Below are 16,650 nucleotides of genomic sequence, written 5' to 3'. Positions count from 1 at the left end.
CCGTGAAGGATTACAAAGCGCTCGTAAACCAGACACTTTCTGAGAAGCAGTAGACTAAACTCATTTTAAAAGCCAAATTACAAATTAAGGCATGCGAATACCAACAGTAAACACTTACATTAATAAATAATGGTACATTTGGATATTATTATTTATTTATTATTATTTATTTATTCAGCATATTCATCCAATTTATACCTCATGTTAGAATATGCAGTCAACTTGGCATATTTCTCATTCCAGAGCTGAAAATGTTATAATCCACTCTCCTCGCTTTGTTTATTATATCTGTAGGCTAGAAAACCTTTCAAATGTGTTTACTACCTAAAGGGAGCAGAAAGATTGAATAGGCTCAGTGAGAAAAGTAGGAAAAACCACATTTGCCTGTGAACATTGCTGTTCTCTAGTATCCCTAATTCACATCCTCATTGCCTTGTTATGAAACACATAGAATAATCTATACACCCAAACTGAATTTCTTGTGGAATAACAAAAATGTCAAATGGAAAAGGTAAAGTGATGTTTACTGCTGATAGCATTGAGAAATTAAGTTTAAAAGTAAGATGTTTAAAGAAGGGCAGTAAGTAGGGGTCAAACCAACAATTACAGTACCTCAAACAGTTACATAATCTGCTGTAGCCACCTACTGCCCCATGGGCCATGGTAATAAATTATTGCCTGTAAACAATGTTGTAATAAAGTATTAAAGATTTCATATAACCTAAGACAACACAGTGACAATAAAAGCCATGTAAGCAAACCAGAGGTTTTTTATTAGTATGGTGCATTTTAAGAGTCATAGAGACTATGGACAGACATGGGTTAATGTAACAGTAACAGACTATGCACAGTGAAAAATGAATAGGCCAGCCAGTCTGATGCTGGCCTCAACAAACTACTGACAAGAATCCTTGGGGCCTGGGAAGGTCTGTGCACTTTTTTCTGACAATATTATTCTGTTGGCAGTTGAACAATGTGATGCACAAGGGCCAAAGCTATTTCTGTTCAAGTAATGATAGCCTCTATCTGTGCTGCAAATGATAACAGTGGCGAAAGGTCAGAAAATCCTGTCACTGTCATTCCTGGTTAAGCGGTAAATGAATGCAGGGCCATGGGGAGGAGGCTGAAGATGAAAGTGAGGAAGTGAGGGCTAAAGAGGAGGTGGAGGTGAGAAAGGCAGGGTTGTGTATGTGCATCTGGGGGGGGGGGGGGGGGGTCATTAGAGTTGAATTTGGAGGTTTTATATAGATGCAGGAGGGGGACAAGGTTGTCAGTAAAGTTGGAGGGACTGGAGGCTTTCATGGGGTTGACAGAGTAAATTGATTGGCACAGTAAACATATGCACCCAGAAAAAAAAATGGCTGGGACACTATTAGAAGAACGTGCACACAGTGGTGTCCGTTACATTCCTCCTAAAGGTCAGAGGGAATGGTGCCCCTCCCTCCATCCTACACTGCACAGCTGCTCGCACAAAACAGGGTGCTGCAGCATGGGGTGACAAAATTACCACACCATACATCCCCTCGCCCACCCCCACAAAAACACACTCCCTCTTTGTGGAAAATATTATGGAAGAGAAGAAAGGTAGACTCCAAAAATAAATAAGCTTGCACTTGCTACAGTTCTAAGGTTCCCTTGTCTTCTTGTTCTTCTTCAGTTATTATTTGCCTTCTCAGCACCTTTCAGCACAACACCCAAGTGGCACTGAAGGTCTGAAATTTAATATAAGAAATACTATATTCACAGAACAGAATGCAGGTCTTACCATAGCTGTCAGTTCCCTATTTTATTGTGATGTAATGCAGTCACACTGTGTAAGGGGCACTACACATCTAGATCTACATTGTTCAAATTGCCCAAATGAACGAAACAAGACGGACGGATAAGCCATAACTCTTGATACCAGATATAAAAAGCCATTCAAGCATCAGAAAAATGCTATTCAAACCTGGAAAAAATGCGTAATTAAGGGCTGAATGAGTTGAATGCATTATCATCATCTTACTCTTCAGGACGTGTTTTCATAATTTACTATCCAAAATGAATGTAAGCAATATGAACTACATTTTCAGCTGGACTTTAGTTTGGCAGTGCCTGTCATAGTCAGCTGGATGTTTAGTGGGCTTCAGAATTATTATTCGAACATAATGGCACAAAGACCTGAGAAGTGTCTGTTCTGACTTCCTCTGGCTGCATAGTTATGAAATAGAGAAATCATGTTCAAACAACACCAGGATGCATGCAAAATGAATCCCACTGAGGACTGACATGTCAACAAATTGTAAAACAGACAGTGCCTGTTTGTAAGAAATAGACTTCTGTCTCTGCATTTAACAAATGTAATTGAAGGACAACATAACACAAAAAGCAGAAGCTCTGTCTGGTTATTGTTTAGTGTTATTATTATATCAAATTAGGTTATTTAGCAGACACTCTTACCCAGAGTGACTTATAGTGTAGAACATAAGCATTTTTATCTGATTTACATGAATAATAGTACCAGACCTGGCAAACAATATTCCCAGACCAGTGAGCATATGTAACACAAGTTTTAATTGCTTAGGACAGAAACTCCCTCAGCCAGTGTAATTGAACCAAAAAGTTGCAAAAGGCTGATGCATTTTGAAGGTGAAGTCCTTCATCAGGGCATGGCAAGTGCATGGGTGAGAGTACAGAAACTCAGAAACATGATGTCAGAGGATACTGTCTTGCACTGTCCCCAGTCAAGCACACACAGAAACGGAGCCAGAGGACACTTCATGTGCAGTTTGTGCAGATTTTCGGTGCCTGATTGATCTGAGAGGCTCGCTTGAAATCCTGCCAACTGAAATCCCCTCCTCCCCAGGCAAAGCTACAGCCAATTATGCACCCTGATGGGCTGCTGGCCATAGTTTGGATATGACACCAGCCCATGAGGCTCACCTACCCAGTAGAAAAATGCCTTAACAGGACGAGCCACCCAATGGCCCCCATTTCACCCTGAAGCAATACACTCTTCAACCATGTCTAGTTCTGTTCGGCCACTGTGAGTGTGAAAAAGACAATAAAACTTTAGACCCAAGCTATGGTGCAAAATCTCCAGAATTTTTTAATTCCTGAAAAACTGACCATAAGACAACATTTACAGTAAAATACAAATGATGACAATCATGATAATTTTTCAGACCTGATTTAGTATAGAGAGTGCTGGTACCCTATTCCTTTCTCTTTATACCTTAAGATATATTTTAACTTCATTTTCATGGATAGGAGAAAAACATTAACGTATTGATCTACGTGCTTGTTTGAGTAAGCATGAAATTAATACCAGCACAACAAAACCACATACATACATGTGTACCCTTGCTTACATATGCACTCACCCACACAAACACACACACACACACACACTAGAACAAAAGAAGGATCATGCACGAGAGGCAAAGCATTTCAGTCGTAAAGACAAATAATTTAATCTTCAAATCCATCTTCAGCAACTGAAGTAAAAGCTTACCATTGCACTCAACCTTTTCCTGATTCCTTTCCTTAATCCAAACTACCTCCCCTGGTAATTATTTTCTGCTCACCCAGCCCTTCATGATACCCCTGTCTCTGCTTTGGCTCTAGTCTCTCATTGACTGTTACATACAGTGCTGCCCCCCTTCCCTCCCGCCGCTGCCTTCTTGCGTCTCTTGTTGAGTAGAGGGTTGCTGGAGGTGTCCAAGTCTTTGATTTTCACCTGGTCGTAGTCCACACGCATGGTGGCTAGTGCACTGGTCATCTCCTCCTGAGGGAAATACCACACATGCAGGACTATGAGCATGAGAGAGCTGACTTCGTATGTTAGAGGGAATGTGAAGCAAGCGTGTCGTCCTGGCTGTAGGGTCCTGATCCTTCCAATGTAATTTGTATGTTAGTGGGAGCTTAGGAAAATTTAATGAAATCATATGCATACTGTGGGAAGGAGGTCCAATGTCCACTAGGGTTTATAAAAATAACGAATAGCGATGCATTTGCATTACAAAATTATTTTGAGAAAAAAAAGACAAAAAATGAATGGATGAGAAATAGTTGAACTGAAAGGACCACCTGGAATCAAATATAAATATCAATCTTCCTGTTCCTGAGTCTTTATGCTATTCTTCTCAAGCACACAAGGACATACTGGGCCTCATTCACAAAACTTTACTAAAATGATTCTTACTTTAGTTCTTAAAGATGTTCATACGAATAAACAATATGAGATTTATGACGTGTGCAGACCTGTTTTTGTACATATCCCAGGTGTATGAGATGATGAATGCCGGATGGATTTATGCACAATTCTGTTTATGTGATTTGTATAAGGAAACAGCCATGAGCAAGTACAGATAAGAAAAAAATGATGAATGCCAAAATGTTCTTGAAAATGTTCTTACAAGCAGTTAATGATCAAATGTGATTGTGCACATGCTTTGTGAATGTGGCCCATGTCCAGTATGTCAGTCCTGAATGATACTAACATGCAAAATTCTAGTAAACAAACAGTTGGTTTGCTGAGTAAGCAGTTATTCTACAGTTTGGCAACCTGCAATCAGAATTTTATTATCAAAAACATACTGTCTGCTCCCCTCTAGGGAACTGATAGTGTTACTGCAGGAATTTAATCTCAGATTGACCACACATTTGAGGCCACCACATTAATTAGCCACTGGTTTCTAATCTGTCCAAGCTGTACAATGTAAGGAACACAGATTTTTACACAATTTAAATGTTTTGGTTTTGGTCATTTTAAATGGTCTGAATATTATACCTAAATGCAAGCACAATTAGAAGTTTTTACTCTTAGTAATAGTACCTCTTCAGGTCTTTTTTATAAAAAAAACTAACCGTAACCCAAGTACTGAATATATTACCATAATGTTTTGAAAATGGACTTCCCCTGGTAACCAGAGGGTGTCAGTATTGCTCACCTTCACGTCATCCCACAGCTCTCTGTCCTCTCTCAGTACGCGGGTAGTGTGAAGTGGTGTTGGGGGGACCACCATTGATTGCTGCAGTGACAGCACAAACATATGCAGATACGCACACACACACACACACAAGGTTAGAATAAGTTCTGCGCAGCAAAAAACAGGATGTCTGGAATGAGGACAGCATAAGTTGGACTTACGTTGATCCAGGGGTGGTTCATGAATTGGGTGATGGTCATTCGCTCATTGGGGTCAGTTTTCAATAGCTGGTGGATCAGCTGTTTGGCTGCAAAGGTGGTACGTATCAAAGAGATCAAATGTCAATGGCACGACTACCTCAAAGTAAGCTTTTAATGTTATCCAAAATGTTCAGCAAACACAGTCAACGGGTTGGTTTATAATTTAAAATTGTCCCTTACATGAACAGGCAGCTGTGTGGGAGTGGTGAGGGGAGGGCGGTGGTGAGCTGGATATTAATTACAGTTTTATATGGAGAAAGATTCTTTACAATGGGGACAAGAGGTGGTTTCAGTACAACTCCAGATAAAAGTCACCTTCAATGCTCAACATATCTATCCAGGCCCCAGTACAAGTTTTGTTAAAATAAAGCATGCATATATATATATATATATATATATACATATTTATTTGAGGTACTGTAAACCCTCTCCCCTAGTGAATCCACAGATTCTGCCAGGATATCTATGGTATATACCAGCTGCTCTGTATCCCCATTCGTGCCCTGTACACCATGTCTAAAATATGGGCTTAGAGGAGGTCAATACTTTATTTTTAAATTACACCCTAACCTTAAATCAGCCAACCAAATGAAAGTTTACTGTTCTTGATAAATCCAGTAAGAGTCTGCAAAGCTCTCATACAAAGCATTTAGTGGCTGTGGCCTCACAAACAAGTCCATAGCATGTTCACATAAAAAACTGTGAAAATCACATTTATTTTTTACAGATCATGTGCTTTCACAGATGTGACTGAGAAATTGATGTGTCATTTATTGAAACACATAAATGCACACACGCACACACACACATGCGCACACACACACACGCAGGCACATGCACACATACACACGTACACCAAATTACAGGGGATGAATGTGATGAGTGACAGGGCCAGTTGTTGCACCAGGGCACCTTCTATCCATAATCTCCCGTGATCCCCCTGTTCTGCCGCCCCATTCTCACCTTCCTCGGACACGTCGGCCCACTCAGGGTTGGGGAACTCGTACTGGCCCATCCGAATGCGCCGCTTCATCCCCGGCGAGATCGCCTGGCCCGTGTTGGAGTAGAACGGGGGGAAGCCACACAGCCTGTAGATGAAGCCAAAGAGGACTCATATACACAAATAAGTCCATTTCCCTAATTTCTTAACACGAAAAAGAAGACACCCCAAAGGAGAACTAGTTAAATCCACAGGCTGTAAAAAGGAAAACTCCAACTTTTGTGAAAGAGTCCTTCTCCATGCACATGCACACACACATGCTCTGTCCTCTCAAACGTGTTTGTATGTATAGCGTGTCTCTGTCTGCTGTATGTAAGCCAGCATGCGCGTGTGTGTGAGTGGACATGTGACACAGATGTGTGGAGAAACATTTCATGACAATTATTCTCTCTATACTCACAGGATGTACATGATCACGCCTAGAGACCACATGTCACATGACTTGTCATACTTCTCTGGGCCCAGCACCTCCGGAGCTGACAGATACACAGGCAGTTGCACAATGAAATACCACACACCATATTGACCTGCCACATCTACCACGTACAGAACACAGAAGTCAAACTTTGGCCTGTTGTCCCACTGGTCGTATCTCTTTTGAAAATTCATTCACAAAATTCGAACAAATTAGCCTCTCCTTTTGGCTACCTCCTTAATGGTCCTCCCTGAACTCCCTTACCTGGGACACTCACCTACATAATAGGGTGTGTAGCAGGGCGTCTGTAGGGGGTTGTGTAGTGTGGTCTCCTTGGCAAAGCCGAAGTCTGTGAGCTTGAGAACGCCGTTGCTCTGCTTAGTGGTATAGAGCAGGTTCTCAGGCTGTGGGGAGACAGGCGTCAGGCTTGTGCGGTAACACCCTATCTCGCCCTCTCTAACCTGCATCGCTGCCCTGCTGTGGGCTGCACTGAGCCTCACTCACCTTGAGGTCCCTGTGAGCAATGTTAATGTTGTGGAGGTGCTCAATGGCCGTCCCGATGTGACGCATGATTTCTGATCCCTCTGTGGAGAGAGGACCGGGAGACAAAATGTCACAGAGCAGAGAGAGACAGGAAACACTACTTAAACAAGACCATGAACACAACAAAAAGTAGAAAGTGAATACTGAGCTCCATGGAACACAGAAAGCCATTTAATACAGGCCACGGGAAACTATGGAATACAGAACACTGACATCCACCGAACAAAGAGTGTGGACAAACTTTCGATTACAGAACACAGGAAAGACAGAATACAGAAAATCATAGAACACAAAAATCTTTGGTGCACAGAACACCTGGATTAGAGACCACTCGGCTAAGACAAACATAACCCCATGGGACACAGACCTCTAAACTCTGAACTGAAACACTAGCAAGGCTTCCCAGAATGCTCAGCCTCTCTCCTTTCCTCCATTCCTCACCTCTCTCTGTGAAGGCCTGGTCTCCCCGAGCTTGAATCCGGCTGAAGAGCTCTCCCCCCTCCATACTGGAGTACAGACACAACAAATACTTCAAACACTTAGCTCAACCCCCTCCACACATCTATATACACAACTAACAATAATAAATTCAGATATAAATAGGACCATGTTTGGTCACTCATTATCATCATCAAATTTGCTGACACAAAAATACCAAGGATGTACAAATTGGAGATACAATCAGAAAAGTTGTTTATGACAAAGCAATAAAAGATGAAGGGAAAAATAAGAAATAAAATATAAGAAAAGTTAAGTGCATAGCCAGGATAAATATTTCCATTCTCCTACACACTGCCCTTAACCAACTCACTCACTACAGTTACACCGAAAAGGCAGTGGGCAGTGTGATGAACACACTTCCTTTATCTGTGCAATGCTCATTTCCTGTTTTTTTATTCAGAAACCAACCCTATCAGAGAGAGAGAAAGAGAGAGAGAGATCGAGAGCGAAATAGAGAGCGAGAGAGAGAGAGAGAGAGAGAGAGAGAGAGAGATCGAGAGGGAAATAGAGAGCGAGGGAGAGAAAGAGAGAGAGAGAGAGAGAGATCAAGAGGGAAATAGAGAGTGAGGGAGAGAGAGAAAGAGAGAGAGAGAGAGAGATCGAGAGGGAAATAGAGAGCGAGGGAGAGAAAGAGAGAGAGAGAGAGATCGAGAGGGAAATAGAGAGCGAGGGAGAGAAAGAGAGAGAGAGAGAGTGCTGTTGTGTGCTTGTGTTTGTGCGCTCAGAACATTCTTTTTCTACATGCACTAAAGTGTGTTCTATGTGACATCTATGGGCTGGCTGGCCCAGAGGTGAAATAATGTAGGTCAGGGGCAGGAAGCATGTGAATATGTGAGACTCACTTCACAACAAAAACCAGTGACTCAGCTTTCTGTACTGGTACAGTGACGTGGGTCCGTTTAAATGAGAAATACTACAGCCTGTCTGGCTATTTCTCATTCAAGATGATGACAGCTAACTTTCCATCACAGGAAAGATGATTCGACCTTGTGTGGTTAAGGTTTCCCTGACAGTGAAGGGCAATACAGTCTGCGCACCCATTTTCTCTCGAATAGAGGTGATAATTACAACTCCTGAGGCTGGCGTGGCTGAGACACAGTCATAAGTATCTCAGGGCCATTTTACCCTTTCTGCAGTTTTTGATTATGTGTAGCTTCTATGCTTCTGCACACCCCACAGTTTCCACTCAATGTAATGATTACAGGACTGGATGAACGGGGAGAAGGACGGGTGTGGAGCGGAATATGTGTGCCAGTGGAAATGAGAACGCTGGTGAATAATGGTGGATGTGGTTTGTGGAGTTTCTGACTGACTGAGTTCAGCCAGTAAAAACTGGCTGAGTGAGAGTCAGTTCCACTCTTTGATTTCCACATGTTGTTCCACGGGGAACACTTCTGATTATATATAAGTACATAACGTAAAAAAATTTCAAACTGAAAATGTAAATTTAAATATGTTTTAAACGTTTCCAAGATAAGACAACGACACTCTGGTGTTGGGTTTGCTGAAATATGTATTCTAAACAAGTGAGTGTGGCATGCTGGGATAGGGAGTTCGGGACGCACCATTCCATAATGATGAGAAGGCATTTCTTCCCCTGATGCATATTCTCATAGAGGCTGAGGATCTTAACTATGTAAGGCCCCCCAGAAACCTGCCAATGAAGCTCAACCTCCCGCCGTGCTTTAGGGTTGTCATATAAAATCTGCAGAGTGGAGAGAAAGAGAATAGTCAGTACGCAAACCTACAGAATAACATTAAGTGCCATGGTAGGTCCAATTGGGAGAATGAGGGTGTCATGCTTTAAACAGAAAATGTGTTTGTGAGTGTAAGACGTAGCATCGTTAGGGCTGGATGTCCCATACTAAGTGGTCAGAACATGATCCTGTGACTTCCTCCTGCTTGATGGTGGAATGTAAGAAAGGTCAACAGGCAGGATTCATTCTGTATAGCCATCCACCAACATGTTATCAGGAATTCACCAAGAAAAAATGACTTCAGCCACATAACCAAGTAAACAAGAAAGCAAATTACCAAATTAACCCTCAAATTAATTAACCTTAAATTTCACAGCCATTAGGACATTCTTCCACTTCCTCCATATTCTCACTCTCTCTCTCACCCTTTCTCTCTCTCTCTCTCACGGCACATTCCCTGCCTTGGAATAGAAGCAGGTTTTCAACATAGCGCACATCTTCCGTCACCCAGTATTTTAAGCAACTGACAGCAGCCTGTGGGACAGCTGTTTACACAGCCAGGGCAGTCCTGAAACCTCAGATTAGGGAAGTTATTCCTTCACATCCCTAGGGAAAAGGGAGGGATGTCACCCTCAATCCTAAAGCCATCTGTGAATTTTACTATTTTGTGGAAGTATGAAAATTCTCAGTAATGACTGACTAACGTGCACCATAACCAAGAACATCAGAGAAAATGGATGAAAAAATATATGGAGTGTTCATGCGCTACCATCTCTTAATATTTAGAGCTGACTATAATGTTCTGCCTAGTGTTCATCATTTTTACATGACAGCGCAGTCTTTTTAAATGATAGAGATGTGAAAACAGTCCACAGTTTGCATATTATCATAAGAAGAATGTAGTGTATGAAAGGCAATGACAGAACACTTACTCTGCTAGTCATTGTACTGTCAAGGGTCACTGAGTGAGCATAACAAAGTCAATTTGACTGTAAACACAGTGGCAGAGTGAGTGAAGGAGAGAAAATATTACACAAACAGAAGTCAGGACAGATTGTGTGTTTATACACTTCCAGTCCATAGATGGACTCAATAGTAAGGACAGCCATGGAGACACACCAGGCCCTGGGAGACCAGGGAACTGCAGGATCGATGGGGCGGAGTGACTTAAAAAAGGCAAAAAGCCTCTGTGTTGCCCCACAGTACCTCCTCCAAGTGAAATAGACCAAATAACAGACCCCATATTTTTCACCCACACCACCGGCCCTAGCCTCTCAGAGGTGACTGACGGGGAAGGCAGTAAAAAGCATGGATCTATTGAGTCAGTGGGGCTCATTAGAGCTATTGGGACTGACAGGGGACAGGGTCAAGGTATCTATATCTCTGGAGAAAAAAATGGGGTTTATTCCCAAGAATTAAAACCACAGTAAGGAGAAATACAAGGCATTGCATTCTGGGTATGAAAATTCTGCATATAAGGAGTAGGCCCTATAGGCCATAAATAACACCATATGTAATGCTCACACATTCATAAATATATACAAAAGGTGTTATTCTTATTGAAACAAACATACTCCAGTGCACAAAGGAGTAAGTTATTCATTTGTAGTTCTTTGTTTACCTACTTTATCATTTACATTTTTAGTTAGACATTTCTGACTGATTAACTTATCCTACCAGCTTTCCAAACACAGAGGTCAGAGTTTGTGCTTGTTCTGCATACATCCTTCACAAGCTGTCCAACTTAAATCATGCCACTCAGAACACAGCCTGCACAACGCTCTCTAAACACAGTCCACAGTCCACACAGGACATAGTCCACACAGTGCTCTCTGAACACAGTCTACAGTCCACACAGTACACAACCTGCACAATGCTCTCTAAACACAGTCTACAGTCCACACAGGACACAGCATGCACAATTCACTCTGAACACAGTCTACAGTCCATACAAAACAGCCTGCATGGTACATGCATGCAGTCAGTCTAAATAAAATCCAGTATAAATAGTGTGAATAGAACACAAAGCCAGTCCATGTACAAGGCTGCCCATGCCTAGGCACAGGCAGCCCTTTGGATCTAAATGTAGCACCTGGATGCAGCCATTGGGAGACACATAGAAAATAAAAACCAGAGTAACAAAATTGCAGGGGAAGGATGGCTTGTCTCTAGTTCCACAGAGAGGATTGAACCACCACTCTTACCCTCCCCCAACCTCCCTTAATAGAAAGAAAATACAGCACATCACAGAGCAACACATTAAAATGAACACATCTGTATTATACCCACGCTGCTGCAGTGAATCAGGGCTTACTGTGGTTTCAGTGATACAGGCATACATAAGATTATTATTATAAGCACTCGAAAGAGAAAGCAAGGAATCAAACACAGGACAGCACAAAATAGGAAGAAAATAAATTAAGAATACCACCCTGCAATAAACCATGTGCCAGGCCACCCACCTCACATGCACATCAACCACACCCAACTACACCTGGTCAAATTACAGTCTCTCCAGCAGGAGTTCTGAAAAGCACAACATAAAGCTTTACTGCTGCACCCCACACACACAATCTGAGAAAGAGCCTTTCACAGGTCCTGGTTATTAAACAAAAAACCTGTCTGTCTGTCGCCTGATTTATTTTATTTTGTTCCTTATTTTGTCTCCCAATGTGGAATACCCAGTCATACACACAGGCTTCCCTCAGCGCTGAAACGTCTGTCACGTCTGCAGAGCGCTGACAAGCGCACATCTCCTCTGAAAGAGGAGCTGCCGGCTGCAACGCCTGAGCCATCTGAGTCGATGAGCTACCTACATTACATCAGAAAAATGCCCACCATGCTCAGCTAGCGCAGACAGACGACTTGTGCTCGATCAACCATATGCATATGCAATGAGCTGTGGAATACCTTCTTAAAACCTTCCCTCCCAGGGTAAGGCTATAGCCGATCGTGTGCCAACCTATGGAACTGCCAGCCGCAGACCACAATACATCACTACGCCGAGAACTTGAGCTTTAACAGGAGTCAACCGGATGGCTACCTAATGTTCTTTTGCTTTTCCTCTTCAGGTCTATCACTGCCTTCTTTGCTCTATCAACCTTGTGCTCATCCTTACGCAATGACAGTAATTACCAGCTACAATGACCAGAAGTTGTATGTGGCATTTAAGATGCTGGAAATGTGTCATTATTTATGAAAAGAGAAATCTAATCAGTCAATCTTTTTGGCTGGACAATAAAGCTTCCACTGTATTCTATTGTCAAAGTCTACAGAATCAATTCAATACACTTAAATATCATTCCCAGGCACTGCAATGACACAAAGCCTACACCTGTTTGGTGCAGGGCCCTGAGTCGGGCTGGAGAAGAGCCAGGTGTAAATCCAGCTCTCGGCGGTTGTGTGATGACAGCTTTCCACTGCGTACCCGGAAAGACATGCGTCACATTACCGGCTACTCTTGGAGACACAATTCCGAGCTCCGTGAGTAACACTCCACCTACCAGAAACCCGAATCCTGGGCCCAACTCTGCTGGGTAACTGATACGTGCAAGCAGCACGAACACCCACGTAAAAATACACTCACACACATATACACTCAAACAGACACACACACGCGCAAGCACATTCTTTTCCTACCGCTACATGAGCACTAGGCATAAAATCACACAGGTTGGAACGCTAAAAGAATTCCCCTACGGGTCAGTCACCCATATCATTTGTCCGGTTACAAGACCACGCCCCCACACACCCACTTTTAGCCCCAGTGGGGCAGAGGTAGACATTACCAATAGAGGCCGCAGTGAGTGCCACCCAAAGAGTAGTAAATAAACAACAGCTTCTGATACCTTCTGAACTATGGCTGTATATATTTATGTTTAATTCAAGGCTTGATCAAATCAGGTTATCTGTTAATATGGGTACATATACTTAGCCATAAGACTAAGCTCTGCTTTGTGAGCCACAATGGTAGCATGCACTAAAGTGATCTTGCATTGCCTGTGTCAGCGCTGGCAATTAAATGTGCTGAATGAATAAGATGAATTTTTATCTTAAACCCTCCGCAGGTGGCAAGCATATTAATGGAGGAAACAGTCTCATCTGCCTGGAATGGGCGATCTGCACTGAGTGAAGAACAGTGCCCAGAGCCATTAGAGACCTCTGAGGACACGTCCCCTGGGTGATTCCCTCAGGTCACTGAGGAACAGGTCTCACTGTAAACTAATCAGACGGCCGGCTGAGCCATTGTGTGGCTGATGAGCACTGGATTCAATTGCCCACAGTGAATAGCACAATTCGTTTTACCATTTTCCCACCCTCCTTTTTGTCATTTGTGTAAACGGGACTCAAAAAGGCTTTGGCAGAAACGCTGGCCGTTTTATTGTACTGCTCTTTTTATGCAGAATAAAGCACAAAGAGAAAATCTAAAAGAAGAGAAAAACATTTTTTTCATTGGGGCACATCCACCTTCTTATCTTATATTGATTTTTTTGGATTCACACCCAGTTTGTTTTGTTTGGTAAATTATTTTTTAAAACTTGTTTATCCGCAGAGGACCGGCTCCATTTTTTGTAAATGGACCTGAACAAAGACTCTTCTACGTGACTTCTCCTTTGTGCAGAAGATGGTTGGCATGAATCGCAGGGACCACAGATGCCCTGTGATAACGAGATGGTCAGTTCCTCTGTTTCTTCTATCCTCCCTACTAGGCAGGGTAATTTAAGACACACTACTTTTATTCTCAACTGAATAAAATAACATATCACAGAATCAGTTTCGTTCTTCGTGTACAATATGATTACAGGGCCTTTTAAAAGCATTCAGCAACAGGCTACATGTCAAGAAGTTATACTTAAAGTGCTGATTAATTAACATGAAGATGAAAGTGCATATGTGCGGCATGGCACAGGACAAACACAAATATAGCCTAACCCTAATCAAATAACCAAGTCTGCACCGCAGCGGACTCTAGTTCCATCAATCCAAGTTGTCACATCACCATGCCAGGGTTACATTCAGCTTTCACACGTCCCCATCACGTTTCATCAAAGAAAGGCATTTAAGCTGCTTGTGTGTGATGGTTGCCTGGGAGACGTGAGGCACACACATGCTGCTGGGACACAGGGACAGGTGATGGTGACACCACAAAGCTCTGCTTGTGAGAGGTTACATGTAAGCTAACGGCTAAAGCTATCAGTCATCACTGATGGTAGATGTGTCTTTAACAACCATAGAAAAACAGCTTCCTAGAAAAAAACATTGTTTTTTCTCTCCCTGGGTTAACAGAGAGAGAGCCAGAGAGACTAACAATGTTCTGAAGGTCAAAGTTCCTTTCTACTTTATCGGGTTTGCCTTTGGCACAGTTTCTGGTCCTTGAAGACAGAAAGGCGCTTTTGAACAGGCAATAATAATGATATAATCAATGAAATACTAAACATGTACACAGAAACACACATCTTGGGCAGCCTATGGTGACGATGGAGATGTGCCCGGCTGTACCTTCAGGGCACACTTCTCCCCGGTTTTCTTGTTGTAGCATTCCAGCACTTTTCCATTGACGCCCAAGCCAAGTACTTGACTGGAGATCTTGTAGTCGTCCGTCACCGCATTACGCTTGAAGTCCGGCTTGGCGACGCAGGGCAGCGGAAAGTGACTGGGGCTGCTGTCTCTGTCCGTGCTGTGCTCTGCGCTGTCACTCGCTGCCTGTTGACACTCGGATTTCTCCTTGGGAGCTTCGGATTCTTTCTCCTTACCGTTACCATTGTGGTGCATGTTCGCCCTGGTCCTTAATATCACCGCGTCAGCAGCAAACTGTATTCCAACGATTAAAAATGAGTAGGCTCGAGGAAAGCTTGTAAAGTAACTGCCAGTCGTGGAAAAAATTAAACCACACGAGTAATGACTGTTAAAACAATCCAGTGCGCTCGTTCGATGGCCGAACAGTTTCTCTTTCTTGCTCAATCTCCGCACCGCCTTCAACTGGCAACAATAATTTAAGTTGGTGGTTCCTGGTTCTTTCCTATGCATAAATGAAGATTCTTTATATGTTGGTGAGGTGAAAGGCACACTTAATCTTTCATTTCACATCATACAGTCATGTATTGAATAGTCTACAGCGTAGTTTAACGATTAAACGATTTCTTTATAGGCTATAACTATAAAGAAAGGTCTATAACTATTTAAAAGATTGCTATAATTAGAAAAGTTTCACTTTTAAAACGTATGTACGTTTACCAAAAATATCAATTTGTACGTTCCCTACAAAAACTATTCATACCTGTGACTGAACAACGTTTAATCATCCAAATAGTTACAAAGTACATTACTTTAATTGCTTGAATTCTCCTTTACGGAATGCTCAACGGTATCAGTCCATTCATTGAAATGATCAATTAAAATCCACCAACGACATGTCCTGGGGCAAAAACATAAATACTATTTTTAAAATCGCCTATATCGAGCTGACAGGACTTCAGTCTGAAACGTTGTCCCTTCTTGATTTAGCTAATTGCAGTCCCTTTCGGAGGAACTCCGTCGTTACGTAAACGGTACTACTCCGCTCGAGTCAAATTTATAGCGGTCGTCTTAAAGGAGCAGTGTAGCATGCAACCCAAGGAAACCAAAGAACCTCAGTATCACACCTTTTCCTCCACCTCGACTCACTGAAACATGGTTCAGAGGTTAAAATAGCTGGAAAACGGACGGAGTGTAGCACAGTGGGTAAGGAACTGGACTTGTAACCGAAAGGTCGCAGGTTCGATTCCCGGGTAGGACACTGCCGTTGTACCCTTGAGCAAGGTACTTAACCTGCATTGCTTCAGTATATATCCAGCTGTATAAATGGATACAATGTAAAATGCTATGTAAAAAAGTTGTGTAAGTTGCTCTGGATAAGAGCGTCTGCTAAATGCCTGTAATGTAATGGAAAAGAAGAAACATATCTTCTGTGATTTCATATTATGGTTTGCCATGAGGAGACAAGAACTCACTCTTGCCATTAACATACTTTAACAATTACTGTGCATCTATTTGAATTATTGCATCCGGAAAATAGTGAACACTCACACTTACTGGGTCATTGTGCTGCTGTCTGCAGTCTTGGAGTGGAGGAGAGAAAGCAGTCATACAGGAACTGGAGATCCAGCAAGCAGTTGAAAGGTAATTCATCCTTTCAACTACTTGCTGGAACCAAATGCTATTAATCAACTCCAGTATCCAAATAATCAGAGCCACTTAATGAAGTAGGTCTTAATAAAAGCATAGAATGAAAGCTAAATAGGTGTGTGTGTGTGTGTGTGTTTATACACATCAGTCCCAATGCGCA

General features: G+C 42.3%; 1 protein-coding gene across 1 annotated transcript; it reads right to left on the bottom strand.

The window, feature by feature from the left end:
- Window positions 1-3,063: 3,063 nt before the first annotated feature.
- On the bottom strand, window positions 3,064-15,854 carry mapkapk3 (MAPK activated protein kinase 3). The gene is made up of 10 exons (XM_035389627.1): window positions 14,826-15,854; window positions 9,195-9,334; window positions 7,570-7,634; window positions 7,090-7,169; window positions 6,863-6,989; window positions 6,571-6,646; window positions 6,134-6,258; window positions 5,132-5,217; window positions 4,932-5,012; window positions 3,064-3,766 (listed from the first exon to the last, which is right to left on the bottom strand). Exons 1-10 carry the CDS (start codon window positions 15,351-15,353, stop codon window positions 3,611-3,613), a joined length of 1,464 nt encoding a protein of 487 aa, XP_035245518.1. The 5' UTR covers window positions 15,354-15,854; the 3' UTR covers window positions 3,064-3,610.
- Window positions 15,855-16,650: the final 796 nt, after the last annotated feature.

Source organism: Anguilla anguilla, chromosome 13, assembly GCF_013347855.1.
Source record: "Anguilla anguilla isolate fAngAng1 chromosome 13, fAngAng1.pri, whole genome shotgun sequence".
Lineage (NCBI taxonomy): Eukaryota > Metazoa > Chordata > Actinopteri > Anguilliformes > Anguillidae > Anguilla > Anguilla anguilla.
The sequence above is the reverse complement of the archived record's forward strand: the minus strand, read 5'-3'. Positions and strand labels throughout refer to the sequence as shown.

Excerpts from the sequence above, each read along its gene's own strand:
- mapkapk3 (XM_035389627.1), bottom strand. The coding sequence starts at position 15,353 with ATGCATAGGAAAGAACCAGGAACCACCAACTTAAATTATTGTTGCCAG. Across the intron at positions 9,335-14,825 it reads GGGAGAAGTGTGCCCTGAAG|ATTTTATATGACAACCCTAA; the intron begins GTACAGCCGGGC and ends TCCACTCTGCAG. Across the intron at positions 5,013-5,131 it reads TGAACCACCCCTGGATCAAC|CAATCAATGGTGGTCCCCCC; the intron begins GTAAGTCCAACT and ends CTGTCACTGCAG.